Source organism: Tetrao urogallus (genome assembly GCF_951394365.1).
Source record: "Tetrao urogallus genome assembly, chromosome: 8".
In the NCBI taxonomy this organism is placed as follows: domain Eukaryota; kingdom Metazoa; phylum Chordata; class Aves; order Galliformes; family Phasianidae; genus Tetrao; species Tetrao urogallus.
The window spans coordinates 25343422-25361058 of NC_136821.1; the positions used below are offsets into that span (position 1 = coordinate 25343422).

At 37.9% G+C, this 17637-nt stretch overlaps 1 protein-coding gene across 1 annotated transcript in view; it reads right to left on the reverse strand.

Annotated features, from left to right (window-relative positions):
* Positions 1-17637, reverse strand: part of BMPR2 (bone morphogenetic protein receptor type 2) — a gene marked incomplete at both ends in the record, with an annotated part of 95289 nt that overhangs the window by 42901 nt on the left and 34751 nt on the right. Inside the window, 2 exons of the mRNA XM_079539173.1 lie at positions 1239-1418; positions 2666-2839. Of these exons, the coding sequence (XP_079395299.1) occupies positions 1239-1418; positions 2666-2839 (354 nt within the window). The remainder of the gene's footprint in view (positions 1-1238; positions 1419-2665; positions 2840-17637) is intronic.

Genomic DNA, 17637 nt, shown 5'->3' on the forward strand with positions numbered 1-17637 from the left:
TCATATTTGAGGAGCTCTATCACACAGCTATTACCAGAGTCAAGCAATGTCTTGTTCTGTACAGTACTGAGCTCTGACAAAAGTTCCAAACAGTGATGCTTACTGTACAAATAGTATTATCAGACAAAAGTTGCCATACATCTTGCCAGCTCACTTTACCTGGTGCATTTTCCCAATAAAAGGTTACTTCTCTTTTTTTCTCATTAACATGCCAGGCCCTCATTTTTGCCCAAAACTGCTTATAAAAACTCTATCCTACAACTACTTTTGAAGGCATCAACATCATCACTATGCAAATTCTTTGAATTATCATTCCTAAATACAAACTGCTTTTTTCTTGCTGTAAATACCATCCCATTAAAGTCATCTTCATTTCACAAACCACTTTCCTATGACAAAGAACTTTCAATATGCTGAAGCAGTTGCATTACCATTTACAAGCCTGCCACTATTCAATTTCTCCTTCACAGTTTGTATTTAGAAAAGGCTATCCAGAAGTTTACATTAGGTTAAACAACTGTGTTTCTTAATGCTCGGAAGGCAGCATCACAGAGCGTCTGTAAGTCATGACCCTCATTCTGAAATATGAGGTTTCGGGGTTAATATATTGATTTGGATAATATATTGATTTGGATCAACGCACTATGTTCACTTTATAATAAATAAAAATATAGATAATCTAATTTGAATGAAAACTAAATTGCTCAAACTAGTACTCTTTGATTGTTAAGTCAAAGTTAATCTCAGAGGTATACAAAAGAAAAGTCAGATTTCAAAGGACTGTAAGACTGTTAGAGAGAATCTATGCGGCCTGATCACTTTCTCTTAGGACTGTTCCATGAAACAGAACTGAATAGATGTGGAAGACTGTTCAAATGTGCCATAATTTTAATGAACTTCCTAGCTCGTTTTTAAGTCAAGTCTGAATTCTTCTGAATATTCCCACAGGCTTCTGCAGTTAGGCACCCAAACACCCAAGCACCCAAGATTAGAGAGCACTTTAGTAAACATAATATGCATTCAGCAGTTTCCTAAACAAATACTTGTAAGCATTTAACTCATTCTTTGCAGAGCACCATGGAATAAATAAACACATTAAACTTCACATGGAAAAGATCTGTTTGGCATTTCTGCTGCGTTAGAAAGGTCACGTTTCATATTTTACAGTGCACAAAAGAAAAATCATTCTCTAAATGACTTCAACCATGAAATGACAGAAACTGAAACCTCTGACTTACTGTAAGGTGTTGTATCAGTTGGGTCAGGAGGTGGGAAGTTTTCAGTGAAGTTGACATTACATAAGTCAGTGCTACAACAGCAGAACCGATATGTTCCATTCTGAATCAAGGAAGGGGTGGTTGTAACTATGCACTCCTCAAAGTGACACTCCTGTGGGTCTCCTATATGAGACCAGCATCCTGTAAACAGAGGTAAATTATAATCATTCTTGTATAGGGGGCATTAAATTAATTAAATTAATTTTATCGCATGGACAATTTAAGCACACCTATAAAAATCAGTACCATACAATACTGAATTATATGATGCAATGGAGCGGAAACAGTTATCATAATTTGTTTCATGATTTCACTACTATCTTTTAAACCAACAACTGATAATTTCTTTCAGAATCTGCGATAGTCAAGGAGAAGAAACAGAGGCAGTGGTACAGATCAACATTAAAGGTGTTTACCCCAGTATGACAAAACCTGAGTTCTTGAGCATTCTAAGCAAATATATCCTATTCCCCACTTCTCTGATACCAAGACAATACCACTACCATCTGATCCACAGCCAAGACAAAACTGTAACTTAGTTGTCTTCTAACAGCTGGAAAACAAGACCACATCAATAATTTGGTGCTTCTGGCACAACTTCTAACAATTCCGTCCTTCTCATTGTCAACTGGAATCTTACTGGAATCTTCTACCACAACTTATTTCCTGCTTAGTGCGGGCTTTGTTTTCCTACAGCAATTGTCCCTTCTCAAATACAGCCAATGACAGTTAAGCATTGTTTATGAACAAGTGCCTGGAACAGAAGAAGGCAGAGTAGGGGCAGAAGCAAGCAACCAAACTGAACTGCACATGTTTGGTCACTGGTTTTCATTCTGTTCATACATTATACTACATTAACTTGTACCCAAATAACCTAGCAGAGTCCCTGAAAATGGAAATCAAAGCTCACCTTCAGCAACTGCATGACATTCCACCCCTTCCTGCCATCATGCTCTCAACAAAAGAATAATGAATTAAGAAATAGTATGGCACAGTTTTGTTCTAGAGCTGCAGTTCCCTTTGTAAACAAACATCCAATCAACCCAAATGTACGTTTTTAAAAAGACATTCACTTTTGAATTTATCATAATATCAATAAGTATACTAAAGTACACTCAAGACAGGTATCTTCCTCTGGACGTCCTAAACAACGAGTAATATGTGTTTTATTTCCTTTAACTGTATACCGTGCTCTTTAATCTCTTTCAGAAATAGTTTATTTCAAAAAACTTCCTGTTCATTTTCAAAATTGCTAAATGGGAAGTCTAATTACATTGCACAAACAAAACAACCAATTTTGCAGAAGAGCATCCTCAGATTTATTTGCTGCATCACAAAAAGCTGAAGAGTAGCAAAAACTAGCGCACTTACCACAAAATGTCACATACCTTGCTTTACCAGATGTATGTCTCCTTCCCGTGTTTTTTCCCAAAGTCCATAGCAGGTACTGCCTTTCATGCACAAAATGGTGCCATTCTCTTGGGAGATTCGGCTCTCACTGATTCCATGGTCCTGCTGATACGGGTCCTTAAATGCACACAGCCGCTCCTCACTCTGCGCAGCTTTAGACAAAGAAAGAAAAATATTTTTTGTCACTGACTTCATTCATAAAATTCTAGCTTTAATTACAGGAAGACTACTGTCTTCTGGAAACCTATGTTTCACAACATCATGGACTACAAATTTTCATTCTTTAAACTGTACTCCAACTTCAGGATAAAAATCCTGAAGTTACTTCTATAAAGAGGTCAGAAAAACCTCAGATGCTGTTTCAAAATAGATCTGCAAATGTTTGAAGAAAATTTCATTGCACAGCCTGCATCATTTGTTCACAAGAGTAAGTTATGCAACTGTTAGCTGGTTTCTTCTCCAAACACGAGTTACTTAATTCTTCCCAGGTTGTAAACTAAGCCAACCTTGTTCAGAGTGCCATCCAACCCAGTGCTACCTTATCACAGTGTCATGTTCTCCCTTCACTGACCGCTATTTTTTTCCACATTTTTTCCATCTGTTGCACTGACTTCTTTTTCCTCAGCAGCCCACTAATTTGGGCTATTTCACACAACATTTATAACCACCAGCAGAAATACAAACAGCTGAGTGAAATCCATACACTCCAACCAATGAATCTGTGGAACACTGAGTGTAAGAGCAAAGCTGTACAAAGGCTATCCCCACAGAACATCCAGCAGGAAGACCTTATGTACCAAAAGAGCACAAAAGTTAATACACATGATCACCTGAGAAAATCCTTGAGTTTTTTATTTAATTAAAAAAAAAAAATCACAGAGAGCACACTGATTTTAAGAATATTTGATTGACAAGCTTCAAAAATTGAGTATCCTAAAAAGTCAGATGTTTTACACAAAATTACTGTGGGAATTTTTGTTTATGTTGCCTTCAGTAAAGGACTCAACCAAGTTGATAGGCCTCTATCATCTTTTCTCTAGGGAGAAAAAACACATTCAAATAACAAAGTCTTTAGAAAAACAAGTCCAAGAAAAAGAAATCCTACATTTGTAGTGAATATGTTATTTAGACTATTTTCATTCTTCACTAGGATATGATTTTATAAAATGCTTGGAAAATCAGATGTAACACAATAAATGTTATTCAGAAGTACAGCTCTGCAAAGACCCCATCTCAGATGCACTATGCATCTCAACGAGTAGACTTCATCCTGCTCGTAGACTCATGTGAAAGCATTGGGAGCAGAAAAATACAAGGTTGAGTAGGTAACAAGTGGTATTTTGGGAAAAGTGATTCTGAACTTAAAATAAAATTGTAGAATATTACTGTCAATTACTAAAGGTACTGGCTACCTGCAAAATAGTTCCTCATTGAGAATTTGTTTTGTCATTTTGCAGCATCAACTCCAAAGATGAAACTCCTTGCTGAGTTTCAGCAAGGCAGACTTACTGCAAAAATGCTGTTTCATTGTACTATTGGTGCAGATGATTTGGTAACAGAAAGACAAAACGAGATCTAGATTCAGATATGTGTCTCACTTGTAAAGCTGCTGCTATTCATTGAAGAGTCAAAACTCAATATTCTCTTTTGCTGAGGCAACTATAAATAGCTATACTATCGAGAGAAGCCATCTGACAGCGACTCCTAGCTCATTCTGCAGCATCAGTAATTAAAACAGCACAACTTAGTGTGCTTTTTAATGGTCTGGTGGGGTGTATATGATCAGTTGAGCAGGTCAGTTTAGTAGCAGTACAACTCTCAGTGGACGTGACAGGAACTTCTTAATTCCACTGTAATTCAATCACTTGCAGCTCCACACACAGCACTAACCTGGGCTACGCTATTCATTTGCCTTCCTATGCACTGATCAGTGTACAACTTATCCTTTACATCTGCAACCTGAGCTTTGAGGCATTCATTCATTAAAAGCAGGAGCTGTACATTGAGAAACTCAGTTGCACAAATTTCAGATCTAACTCTTTCTTTCTAAACGAGTAGAATTAATTGAGTTACTGAGGACAAGAAGGTCATATTTTAAGATCCAGTATGCGCTGCCTCAAGCAGCCCTTGCCAGTAGCACGCAGTACTTTTATTCTCAGGAACAGCTGAGTATGCCAGGCGCGAAGCATCTGTCCTACATTCCCTGCTCCACGACTCAGGGCTGGACAAGAAATAATGTAGGAAAGGGTAGCAATCCACTACTGCAAGAGAACAGGAGCTGTCTAACTTTGAAAATCAGAAAGGAAAAAGATTACCACTGACATATAATTTTCAAGAACGGAATAGGACAGAACCACAGGTTCTTATGAAACATGATGCATCTGCTCCAAGGGATACTATGAAGGTTTTTAAATCAGTTGAGTGCAATAGCAGAATGGGACGAAGGTCACTCGTGTTGTTGCTTGTTTACTGACTGCTCAAATTGCTACAGGATGAGCTTCCATGATTTGCACTTATTGGGGAAAATAGATTAAAAAGAACTGAATGTACAGAACAGATTTGATTATCAAAATCAGGCAGATTTGGTTATCAAAACCTGTCTTATTTTATGGATTTTTTTGGTTTTTTTTTTTTTTTTTTAATTATAATTTTTTGGGGGGGAAACTAAAACTCCATGGAATTCCAAGAAAAGACCAGTTTCATAATACCTCAATTGATTTAAAAAAAAGAAAAAAAGAAAAAAAAAAGCTTTCTCTCAGAACTAAGCAGGAGGGAGTGGGAGGAATTACTGTTGTTGTTATCATTATTATTATTTTATTTTCCACAAACAAATTTATACGGTACAACATGTCCTGAGGCATAGACCACTTCAACTACTATTTTTCTGGACTCTTCACTTTTTCACTTTTCTAGCTACCTATTAGCATCACGTTTGAGAGGCAAGGGCTTGACAAAGCCACTTGTAAAAACACAAGTTGTTAACTGTTGTGCTTGATGCTGTCCCAACTGCACACTACAGAAAACAATCATCACTACCAAAGGTTTTTCTGATTAGAAGAAAATGTACAATATCTGCAGAGGTAAGGAAGAGGTAAGCATGAGAAAACGACAGCATATAAGTGCCTGTCTTTATCAGTTTTCTAGCATGCCAATAAAAATGCAAGTTCACTTGCCACAGTTTAATGCCAGATGATCTCAGCGGGAAACTTTTCCAATGCTAATAAAGGTTACATACCCGAGAACTAGAGTTTTCACCCTGACCTCTGCACATTCATGCATCGATTATAACTGAGAGTAGCACAGCCCCTATGGGAGCAGTACCCACAGCAACACTCTGCTGAACTCTGCCCCTTCCCTGATGGCTTGGAACATCTGGGGAGCAGGAGTTTTTTCTATGGTCTGTGTAGGTTCATTGTTGCAGTTCTAAGGCCAAGGAGAATTGGGTGGGACATTCAGATCTCGAGAAACCATCCGGAAGAACCACAGAATAGATGAGTCACTTCAATTTCCTTGCACGGTTTCTGCACATTCCTGCTCTGGGAATCTGGTAATACAGTTTCACTCTGCCAGTCAGTGGAACAAGTCAGTTCCAAAAACTTTTAGTATTGGAAAACCTGAAGTCAGGCCCTGGAAGCAGTTCACTAGCCTACATGAGTTTGCCTAAAACCTTCCTTCACCAAAAATGGAGGTGTCACTATGAAAAAACATGAGGGTGCTGGGGTGTCTGTTCTAAGTTGTATTTCAACAGAAGTCTCAGTCTTCATGCACAATGCTGCTGCTCCTCTGCCTGTAGGCGTGCTCCTCGTAGCCAACCTTTTCTGTCAGCTTCGGTCTGCTCAGGGGCCAAGAGTCGAGCCAGGTGCAGGCTGAGCTGGGCCTCAGACACCTCTCTGCGTCTTCAAACCAGTGAAACAAAGGGGCCATTTACAGGTTAAGCTAAGCATCTCCTCCGACTGGAAATGCCCAGCTCTGCGCTCTGCTAACAAACCCGACACCTAGCACCAGGGCAAGCAGTGGAACACGTTTTCAAGGTGTCGGTAGCACTGCTGAAGCCATTTTTCAGAGCTCTCCTCTTATTAAGAGATATCCCGTAGCAACCCTGTCACAGCCCCCTTCATCTTTTTACTCCTGCACAAGCTAAGCATCATGAAAACAACTGCACTAAAACCATTCATCTGGACTGCAGTTGCTCTAATTAATGTGGAAGTCTATAACAACTCTTTCATCGCTAGGGCTAAAACATAACAAAGAAAAAAATGCCAAATATGTGTATGTTCTTCCAAAGATTCCACACCTACTGGATCAAATGAACAACCTTTTTTGGTTGAGAAAGTGGGGTGGCGGGGAAGAGTCCTCTGGAGAGCGTTCACTGTACTTAAATCAAAACTATCTGATCAATCAGTATGCAATAAAAGTAATAATTTCCATGTTTCTGAAATTACAAAGAAAAGGAAGAAGTCACATTAAACGCTACTGCCAAAATGGGGAAAAAAAAACTTTTTTTAAAGTATGTAAGAAGAAGGATTTTTGAGGCTTTCACTGTCATTTAAAAAATGTGATTTTTTTGTCACACAGAACTCATACATTCAGATCTTTTCTAATTCACTTTCAATAACACATGCAGTGAGATTTTCAAACAAATGACAAGGGAGTGCTTACATGTCATAAACCACTGAAAAATTTGCCATTTCAGACAACTGGAAATAGATGGGGCTAATGATGAAAGGGACAAAAGAGTAAAATTTGAACAACTAGTAAAAAAGATTTGAAATGCCTATTTTCCATTTCCCTTGAACTTGTGTGCCAAACTATAACAAAATAATTTAATAAAAATAATGAAGTTAGCTCAAAATTCAGTTCTCTCATCCAGCAGGGATTTCCAACCAAAACAAGAATGAGAGGCACCATTCCCAAAAAGTGGAGCAAGCGCTTTACCTCCTTATCACAGAAAGGAAAAAAAAAAAAGAAGAAAAAAGTTGGTTTTCCCAGCCTATTTTACATTTCTATTTCATGCAAAAATGAACTTTACAAAGCTAGTTTCAAAGTTTCATGTTTAAAACATGAGCAGCATTAAACCGGGTGCTCAAGTAAGTAACCTAAGGAACACTACGTGCACTCAGCTTTCTTGTCTGGTGTTGTTCCTGCTGCACCTGATGATCACACACACTGTAACAGACTTTTCGAAGACACCAAAACCTTACTGCCATATTCTGACAGAAGAATGGGGAATCAGACCAAGTTAAACTATTTCCCTAAGTTCCTGAAGGAAGTAAGAATTAACAATAGTTTCCCTGGACCATTCTTTTACTCCCACTATGTTCTATAGAGGGACGTAATTCTGGACAGCAAAGAGTTGAAAAAATAAAATAAAAATGAATTTACTAGTGTACCTACTGTGTCAGAAATCTTACATGCTATGAATATGATTCATCTACACTACAATGAATTTATACAGATGTATACGTTGCTACTGCTTACAATATACTAATACGCTCATACTTCTGTGTTTTTGGAGAACATAATTACTGAAAACAATTACAGCAGAAATACCAACAGTTACAGGCATCCAACTGCAAATCCTTGAAACATGACTCATGTTTTTATTAATAGCATAGGAAGCCGGTTCCATTAGTATTTAATCAACCTTTCCTGTCCTTACATCTATTCAGTGCTGTATATGGAACTTGCATCAAGTGTAGAGGGAAGGGGAAAGGAAGGAAATGCTACAGAGAATTATTTTACTCTCTGTTCTAATTGTCAGGATAAACACCAGAATTTTCAGCTCTACAATCAATGTCAGCCAATGCATTTCATGATGTAGAAATCATGAATTAAAGAATCTGAGCTTGTTATCAGAAGATAGATTTGCACATAACCTTGGCAAACAGATTTGCTGGCATCAGAGACATATAGATGCCATTTTGTTAATTAAGTCCAACTGCGTGTGACCACGTAGGTGTGGAATTGGAAATTAAAAAAAAAAAAAAAAAAAAAAGGAAAAGGATTCTGAACATTTGCTTGCCTTTAACAGGATTTATTTAAATATAGGCCACTATGCATTCAACTGGGAACCTCATTAGGCTGCAACAGATTTTTTGAAATGATTAAGATTTTTTTCCTGTAAGTTGTCCTTTTAATTAGTGAGATTTTAATCAGAAGGGCCAAGACATACAAGTTCTTTTACTTCAATCCTGCCAGCTCTCTGTGAAGTTCTTTCATGTGTACAATCCGGGGCAGCATCTTCACCCTAGAGGCTGGGTTATGAGATAGCACGTGTCCTCAGAATGCAAGCTAGCAAAACAAAGGTGATTAAAATACCACCTGAAAGTATATCAGGAGGCTCCTTTGACAGTATCTTTTCAACTACTGACAGCTGTGTTCTTACATGATGTAGGGAGAAAAAGAACCTTGACGAAATCATTACCTAGCATGTTCTTCACTAATGCCTTTTTCATCTTTTTCTCCTTAGAGAGACTCTAACTACAAATAAATCTGAACATGTACACACTTGCAGGAAAATGTCACATGCAGACGTCTTTTGAAACTAGATGTTCTTCTGCACACCATCTTTAATACTCATGAACTGGGATGAAAAAAACTGAATTGATTGTGATCTTCCCCATACTTACGCTTCCAAAATACTGTTTTGTAGCACATTTAATTGAATATGCTGTAGAATTCGGGATTGACTGGTCAGGAAGGGAAGCAAGTTTCCTGCTTGAGAGCTAGGAATGTGAGCGTAAAGGTCTAAAACCAACATAAATGGCCTGGGGACTTTTTGAGTAAGAGGTCATAAGCAGCACCATGTAACACCCAGCCAGGAAAACACAGACCACTGACTTATGGGGAAGATCTGTTCTAGAGGCTCTCATCATAGGCTGTGTAAACACAAATGCTGTATTCATATTCTAAAGAGAAGCAGTAAGAAAGAAGGGAAACTTGGGAGGACAAAATGCAGAAGGAAATCCCAGGAGGGAAGCAGGAAAGTAAAGGTGCCTCAGAAAGTTACACTTGCAGTTACAAACTTTTGTCTCCTTCTAAAAATGTGAGGAAATAAACATCACAATCATTACAATTTCCTCCAATGTCTTACAAGACATAGTATGTACCTCAAGATACACTGAAAAATACATGATGACAACAAACCCCTGACAGTTTATACTTAACGTTAAAATCTGGAATAATCTATTCACAATATTGCACGTTCCTAGTCTTCATTGACAAAAGTTATTTTGGTTTTCTCTGCTTTTGCTGTACAACATATCAGTTTCAAATGCTGGCAATTACATGAAGCCAGGCTTTGATTGAGGACTGGTGCCAAAACTAAAATGACTGCTAGCACTGATATCCATTTTCAAGTGATGAAGTAACTGAGCACACATATGATTAAATCATTTATGCTCGTTGTAAGACCCTTTTCTCTTAAAATCATTTGATACTAGAAAATTCAAGTGCCTTTTTTTCTGCACTTTGATCTTTCATTTTCCTCAATCTAGTCTTTAAGAAAGTAAGCAATTTTAAAATCTCTTTTCCCTTTAGTTGCTTCCTAGCACAGTGCTGTCTGCTGATAAACACTATCAGCAACAACAGCGATGCCAACTTTTCCCTGTTGTATCCTTAATCAGTCCTTGCACAAACTGGTATACCAACTGCATTCAGAAGTACCGGCGGTCTGCTGCCTTCAGGTGACTAAAGGAATAAAACAGAACCAGGTCACTTGGCAGCATAATGTATACAGGCTTCACAGCTTGTTTCCCACTCAGGCACCATCACGGCAGCACACGAATCGTGGCCTCCTCTTGAACTGGGCTGACCCAGAGCAAAGAGCCTCACCGCCAGCCTGCCCCCAACACACATTCTCTTTGCAGCCCGCATTCACCATACAAGGGATTTCATGAATTACAACTGACATAAATAGGGAAGCATGGATTGGCCAAAAAGTACATAATTCAAGTTCTTCAATGAAGGCCTTGCTCTCCCTTCCCTTAAATTTACTCTAAAAGGAAGCGCTACCTTAGAAGGTCCCAGCTTAAGTGAGAGCAGCCCTGAGGGAGAGAGACAGGACAGCAGAGATTTACTGCTAGCAGCTGACATTATGCAGTCCACACACATCGGCAGACTTTAAGCAGCAGGTAGCTGAGCTTACTGTCCATGCACTCTTTCAGTGCATTTTTTCCTCAACTTTCTAAATGTTTCAGAGGACAACCAGACCACTTTGCCGTGCAAACCCCATGTGAGTCATGAACTGCCACAAAATTTGTTTTGATCCACCTAGCATGAGCACAGGATACAGTGATTAAACTGCCTACACAACAGTCGCAAGAAAGCTAACAATACCTGTGTTCCAGCATAAAAACTGATGAGGCAAAAATCAATCATCTTAAGCAAATTTGAAGCAGCAGCAGAGTTAATACTGGTTCGTGGTTTACATCATGAGGTTTTGGCATTTTTTATTTGGCACAAGAACGAGATCAAGCTGAATCTAACAAAGAGATATCACATTGACTCAGCCAGGGTCACAGGAGGATACACTAGAGAATTAAAATCAAGTATCCTAAAGTCTAAATGACAGCCCTATCAACATGTCCTTCTATTACCTCTACTTTGCCCTACCTCCCTTCACAACTTCTTCCAGAAAATACATGTCTGAACAAGAAGCTACAGTCCTAGATGATTCTTTAAGCTTCTGTTATTATGCACTGCTGGTATACACTGAGGACATACATTTTTACTGTAAGTCTGTTTAGCTCAGTAGGTTCCCCCTTCCATCTTCTTTCCCTATGCTAACTTACCATCAATTTTTCACAAGCCAATGAAAAGGAAGTGCATGTAACAAACAGGTAGTGGAGGAATGCCATCAGTCTGACCACCATGAAATTCCTAGTGTATCAGTGGCTAGCAGTGAAAAGCTGGCATGCTAAAAAAGATAACGTTATCTTGACTCAATGATGACACAATACTGACAACGTTCAATCACAGTTTTTCACTTAGAGGCTTTGCACGTATTTGCATGTATTTGTTCAGTTTTTCTTTCATACTTTTATTTATTTTTTGCAGTGTTTAAGAAATAAAATAAAAACTATAATATGTTAACATTCACTTTCATTGCCTCAAAATACTCAGATTGCAACTTACAGGCAGCTTACAACAATTTCCAAAAAACTTCTCATTCCCTATTAAAGCACATTCAGCCAGCACATCCTGTGTGTCAATGCACAGATACAAGCCTACTCAAACAGGCTTTTGAGAAGTTGTCAAATCTTACAACATTAAAAAGTACCAAACTCAAATGGTTAGACTATTAGATACTGTGGAAGTATCAAATCAGGGAACACGTTTAACACTCACTTCTGAAGGAGACTAAATATATTAGTGGAGGACAACACAAAAAGAAATTGCTCTGGAGTCCTACTGCTTGCTTTTTGCAACAGTCTTAGAGCTTTAACTGAATTTGAAGAAGCAGATTTGCTGGGAGGTGTTCAAATCAAATGTTTTCACATCAAATTGTCCAATCTGCACAGCCTTTTGCTCTCCCATCACCTTATCTCAAGATGAAACAGTTGCTTATCTTATGAGCTGATAGGAATCGTAGTCTGCGCATGTACATCAATCAGCTCAGAAAGAATCTACTCAAGCGCTAACTGTGTTGGTCAAAAGAAAATGGTATAAGTAAAAAACAAAAAAAGGTTTTGTAAGCCAGCTTTAATACATAACTTCAACATTATGTAAGTAGGTCTTACAACACAGACTCAAGGCCATTTAAGCCTAGATTTGCGGAAAAAATGGGGAAGTAAGTAGCTGGCTTTCACTGACTCCATGGGATTTTAGACATCCAACTCCTCCAGGCCTCCTGGAAAAATCCCAGCCTACATTAATCTTCTGAAAGCGTGAAACAGCACGTTACAGGATTTAAACAAACCTAGCATTTTTTCCTCATCTTTTTTCCTTTCTTTTTAATATTGCTCACTTCCTAAATAACTATGTCTGTATTCAGAGAAAAGTAAGAATATTAATGTTTCTGTTAAGCAATTATGTCAGAACAGAAAACATCACAGTCTTAGACACACATAATCTTGTCCACTGGTCAATGTCTACTCACAGAGCTGAAAGAGCCTGGATTCTTTATCTTTGCCCTAGACTGGAGTTCAGGGATTTTTTCTGGGTATGAGTGTCTGGCTTCTGTTTATCTGGGCTGTCAAACTGAAATATTTGCATGGAATAACACAGGAAACTCTGCAGCAAAAGCAACAGTAAAGCAAACTAATGATGTGGTATTTCTCCCCAAAATAAGATGTAACAAACTTTCCAGAGCAAAATCCATTATTTTAAAGTCTATTTCAAATTGCACTGAAAAAAGTCAGTTGCTGGGTATTGCTTACGGCTATGTGGCTACACTCACTTTCTTTGTAAGCTCAGATGCCTTTTCCTCTGGGTATATTATGACAAAGATTCTCTGGAATACTTTTCAGTATCTTCAATTTGGAGCAAGACAGTATCCATACTGTCTGTCCTTCACAGTATGTTACAAAAGTTCTCCTTATAGCATTTGTAGGAAGTTTACACTACTGGTGATATATTGAAACATCTGAAAATGGGGAAACTTTCTGTGATTTGAAGGTATAATGAAATTAAGATCCAAAAAAGTAATTGTATTTTGTCCTCAGTAATACACATTACGTTACCTTTTGGCTGACTACAGAAATGTAGTCTATTTGGCTCTGAAATCTTAAACCCTGAGACAAATGACAAGAGAGCAGAAGGCAGAAACAAGCTTTCATGCTGCTCTGCTTTCCAAGTGTGCCAAGGCTCTCAGTTTTTTTGGAATTCCACAAAAATATACCTGTCAGTTCAAAAACTCTCAAGCCCTTACCTTCAAGATAACTTGTTGGTGTGCCACAGAACATCCCACAAACCAACAATACAGCACAACTACTCCCAGGTCCCTTAGACATAGCCAATGTAAGATGAAAGCTGACTTACAGAGCGCTAATGAGGACTAAGGCTGCAGGCTGCTGCAAGAACTGGGACCCACTTCAAACATTTCTGCACCACCTTCCTCACCTGACAGGAGGTATGGAAAGAACTGCGAGCTCAAGATACTTATGTATCTTCATGTGTTTGTTGAAATGGGCAAAACCAGAAAACAGTGACCTCTGACAAACCCCAAAGTTACCAGCCCTCTGAACAGAGGCATCGTTCATATATTTCTTGATGTTACGCTATGGTGTTAGAAATTCATGGCCACAGCACTAAACTATTTTAAATAGATTCATGTATTTTCTTTATGCATTGTTTCATATTTAAATCTTCCTTATACCAATAACTACATCAGCCAAGACGATGATAAAAGCCAACTTTAGCAAACGTTCCACAGAGATAAAAGTCAGCATCAAGTAAAAACAAGCTTTTCCTTAATTTCTGGCTTCTAAAGCTATGTAGTTAAAAAGGGAACAGCTGGTACATGCAGACAAACCAGTGCTGAACACACTCATTTCAAGGATTTCCTGTCTGTGGAACTGAAGTACTGTGGCTCACACCACAGAAACAAACTTCAGGGCAGAAGGAAACAAAACAAAAAAAGCCACTAATTTTTCACAAAGATAAGTTTGCTTTCAATGATCCTAGTTGACTGTTCTGTCATTTCAGTTTTCTTCCATTTGAAGGTCCTTGCCCTTAGCTGATGGCTTTACGCCTGTCACAACTGCCCCCCGTACCAGCGTTCCCAGGCTAATGGCATGTAACATGGAAGAGAGAGTCCTCCAAAACACAGACACCTAAAGAGAAGGCTGCGATCCATCTGTTTCACATTTTCTATTACACACATGAGAACGGTGACTACAATTATGCTCTTAAGACCATCCTAAGCCCACACCCCGCTCAGATAGCATGGGTTAAAACATCTTGCAAGATATAAGAGCAGCAAACATCAAGTTTTTGAGGCCATTAGCAAGTGAGGCCACAGCCTAGAATGCACAGATGGTGAGCACAGAGACCCCTCGTAGGGGCTGCTCCACACACCGCCCAGTTCCCCGCCACAGGCACAGGGAGCACTTGTCCATGACCTCTGGAGTTCACACACGTTCTGAACTAGATGTGGTCTACTGGCAGGAAATAAGCACAAATAGCATCTCGGCTATGGGAAGAAGAAGGAAGCAACAAAGACAAACCTTATCTAACAGAAAAAAATACATTTTTTTCCCCTCCAAACTTTTGGCTTTTTTGAAAGACCTTAGCCTTCTGGTACACAGGAACACTGGACAAGTATTACTTGTTTGGTTTAGATGGCTCTAGAAAGAAAACTACAATCAAAAATGTTGTCAGCCACTACGAACGATATTAATAGTTTATGAACTGAGTAAGACAAACTTCTATATTTAATTTGAAGTAAAAACATTAGAAAGCAATGTAACTTGCAACAAACCTTTAAACAGCAGCTTAAGAAATTCAGATCAGACTTATTAATTCTTATACTTTCTTTTGAGCAAGCTGGCTCTACTCTGAAAATTAGAGCATAACATGGCAAAACATGCTTTCACATGTATTTTTCTGTTCAACTATTTTGTTTATGAAGAAACATTAATACTCAAATATAAGCATCATTTGTATAACGGAAATCCTATTTGCTACATCTAACTAATAGATCCTGATCTGAGTCTGAATTACTTGACATGGTGATTAGCCAGATAAGAACTATTTCTGGTGATTAAGTTACAAATCCTTCCAATGTTAAATGAATTTAAGTCCTTTTTTTTTTTTTTTTTTAAACATTTTTAGAACATGGCATTAAAAAAAGGTCCACAAGCACAGTGAAAATGAACAGCTCATAACCTGAACGTTTTGGAGTCTTAAGACAACAACTAATTTATTCCACTAACTTCACCAAACACATTAACAGGATCAGACAGGTTTTCAGAATCTGAGACAAACTAATACTGCAATCAAAGTATTAAGAAACCAGCTGCCTCCGTCCCATCACAGCTGATTACCATAGACTATAGATGGCTGCCTCATTTGGAAAGTGTTTTCACAAATACCCCACTGTTGAGAAATGGGTACATCAGAACAATATTACACTAACTCTTTAATTATACATTAAAAAAGGAACCTTAAGAATATAAATTACGTGCACTTTTAGAAAGTGTTATGAACTGCACTTACAGTGAAAGCTGACAAAATGAACAAGCAAAGAGAAATACTGAACTGGCAGGCTGCACAGTTAAAGTTTGACTTCTCAATCTTTTCCCCAGATCTCACCAAAAATAAAACCAATGCCAAACTCTTACATGCTAGGAGACTCTAGGATACAATAATGGAAAGACTAAAACTGTACTATTTGGAAGATGCAGATTTGTATTCAAAATGTTCTCAAATGGTTTTTCAGTTCAAGTGCAGAAAAAATGATAAAATTAAAAAAAAAAAATTAAACTCCCAGTACCCCTCAACAAATGAAGTATCTTTAATATTAAGAACTGTTCAAATACTATGACAGCACCTTAATGCCCAAACACCCCTTAAGGTTATGAGAACTAATTACTGTTCTGCCAGGAGACTGTGCTGCTAGTGACCAGGAAAGCAGCAGAACCCAGCATTTAAGATACTCAGCTGTTTACAGCACTGCTAACAAAAAACAGGAAACATCTTTAGATTTCCTGCTAACATCTTACGCTTCAGTGTCATCTTCTTTCAACATTATCTTTATGAGTTGCAACACTGGTAATAGCAGAATGATTGCATCACTCCAACTTGATACAACTATAAAGGAAATTTACAATTTATTAACTATAAAGAAAATTCAGATGTGAAAGGAAATTACATTAGTGATTCATTTGTCCGGTAACTTCCCCCCTTCCAGATGATGCCGAAACAAACCCAAGACCAAGAACCAATTGAATTAATGCCTCCGGTAGGTAATTTTAATGGACCATAAAACTGTATCTTGCTATCAGAAATATAAATGTGCTATTTTTTTTTTGCTGTGCATGGTTTGCTTTGACTAACATTGGCTTGGTCTACATCATTTGGAATGAGATACTGAATCCTAGGACTCCAGGGGGAAAAACAAAGTCATCTTGATCATATTTCTACCTGTTGATATGGATATGGCCCTCATTTCTCAAAAGAAGCAGCTAAAGTCATAATTTCACAGTCAGATGAGAAAAAATTGACAGCTGTGGGTAACTGCAGGAGTATAAATATGCACCAGTTACTTATTCAAAGTATGGTTTTCCAGAAATCTCCTAGATTAGATAGCTTATTCTTCCCTTCCTTGTTTCTTCTCTAGCTTGTCTTCTTTCCCTCACCTTCCAAAGATTTAAAAGTCTTTAAACATCTTCCCAGGAGATGAAACAACTGCCATTCACAGTTTGTAAGTGCTCTGCCTCAATGAAGTAGGGTAGTCGAAAGAAGCTTACCAGAGATATTATTTATTTTTTTTTTTAAAGTAAAAACAGCTGAGGATAAAAGTTATTTCTCTAAGTCTTATTGTTGTCTTTATGCTATTTAAAAGGTAAATCTTTCAAGCTTGAATTTTTTTATTTTTTTTTTTTAAACTCCTATGTAAAAGTTTTTGGAACCCTTTGTCTTGATCCATCTATACAAGTAAAGATTGCCAAGACGGTCCACAAAAGACTTAATTCTGAGCTTCACTAGCAACTCCACTTTTTTAAGCTATTTTACTTCTGTTTTTTATTCTTCTAAATCATAGTTGCATGTCAGTGAGGACAATGAAGACAAGTAAACAGGAAATAATTTGATTCATGTGGGTTGTAATGTTACCTAGTCACTGTATTTTTCAGGGACCAGAAAATACTAACAGAAGTTGAAATGAAGAAACTCACAACAACAAAGTTAGCTTGATTTCAGAAAGAAGAAAAAGCATCTCAAACTCAGCTTCATTATTTTTTCCTAATTAGCGTGACGCAAGTTCCCTTTGAGAACACTGAACTGTGAA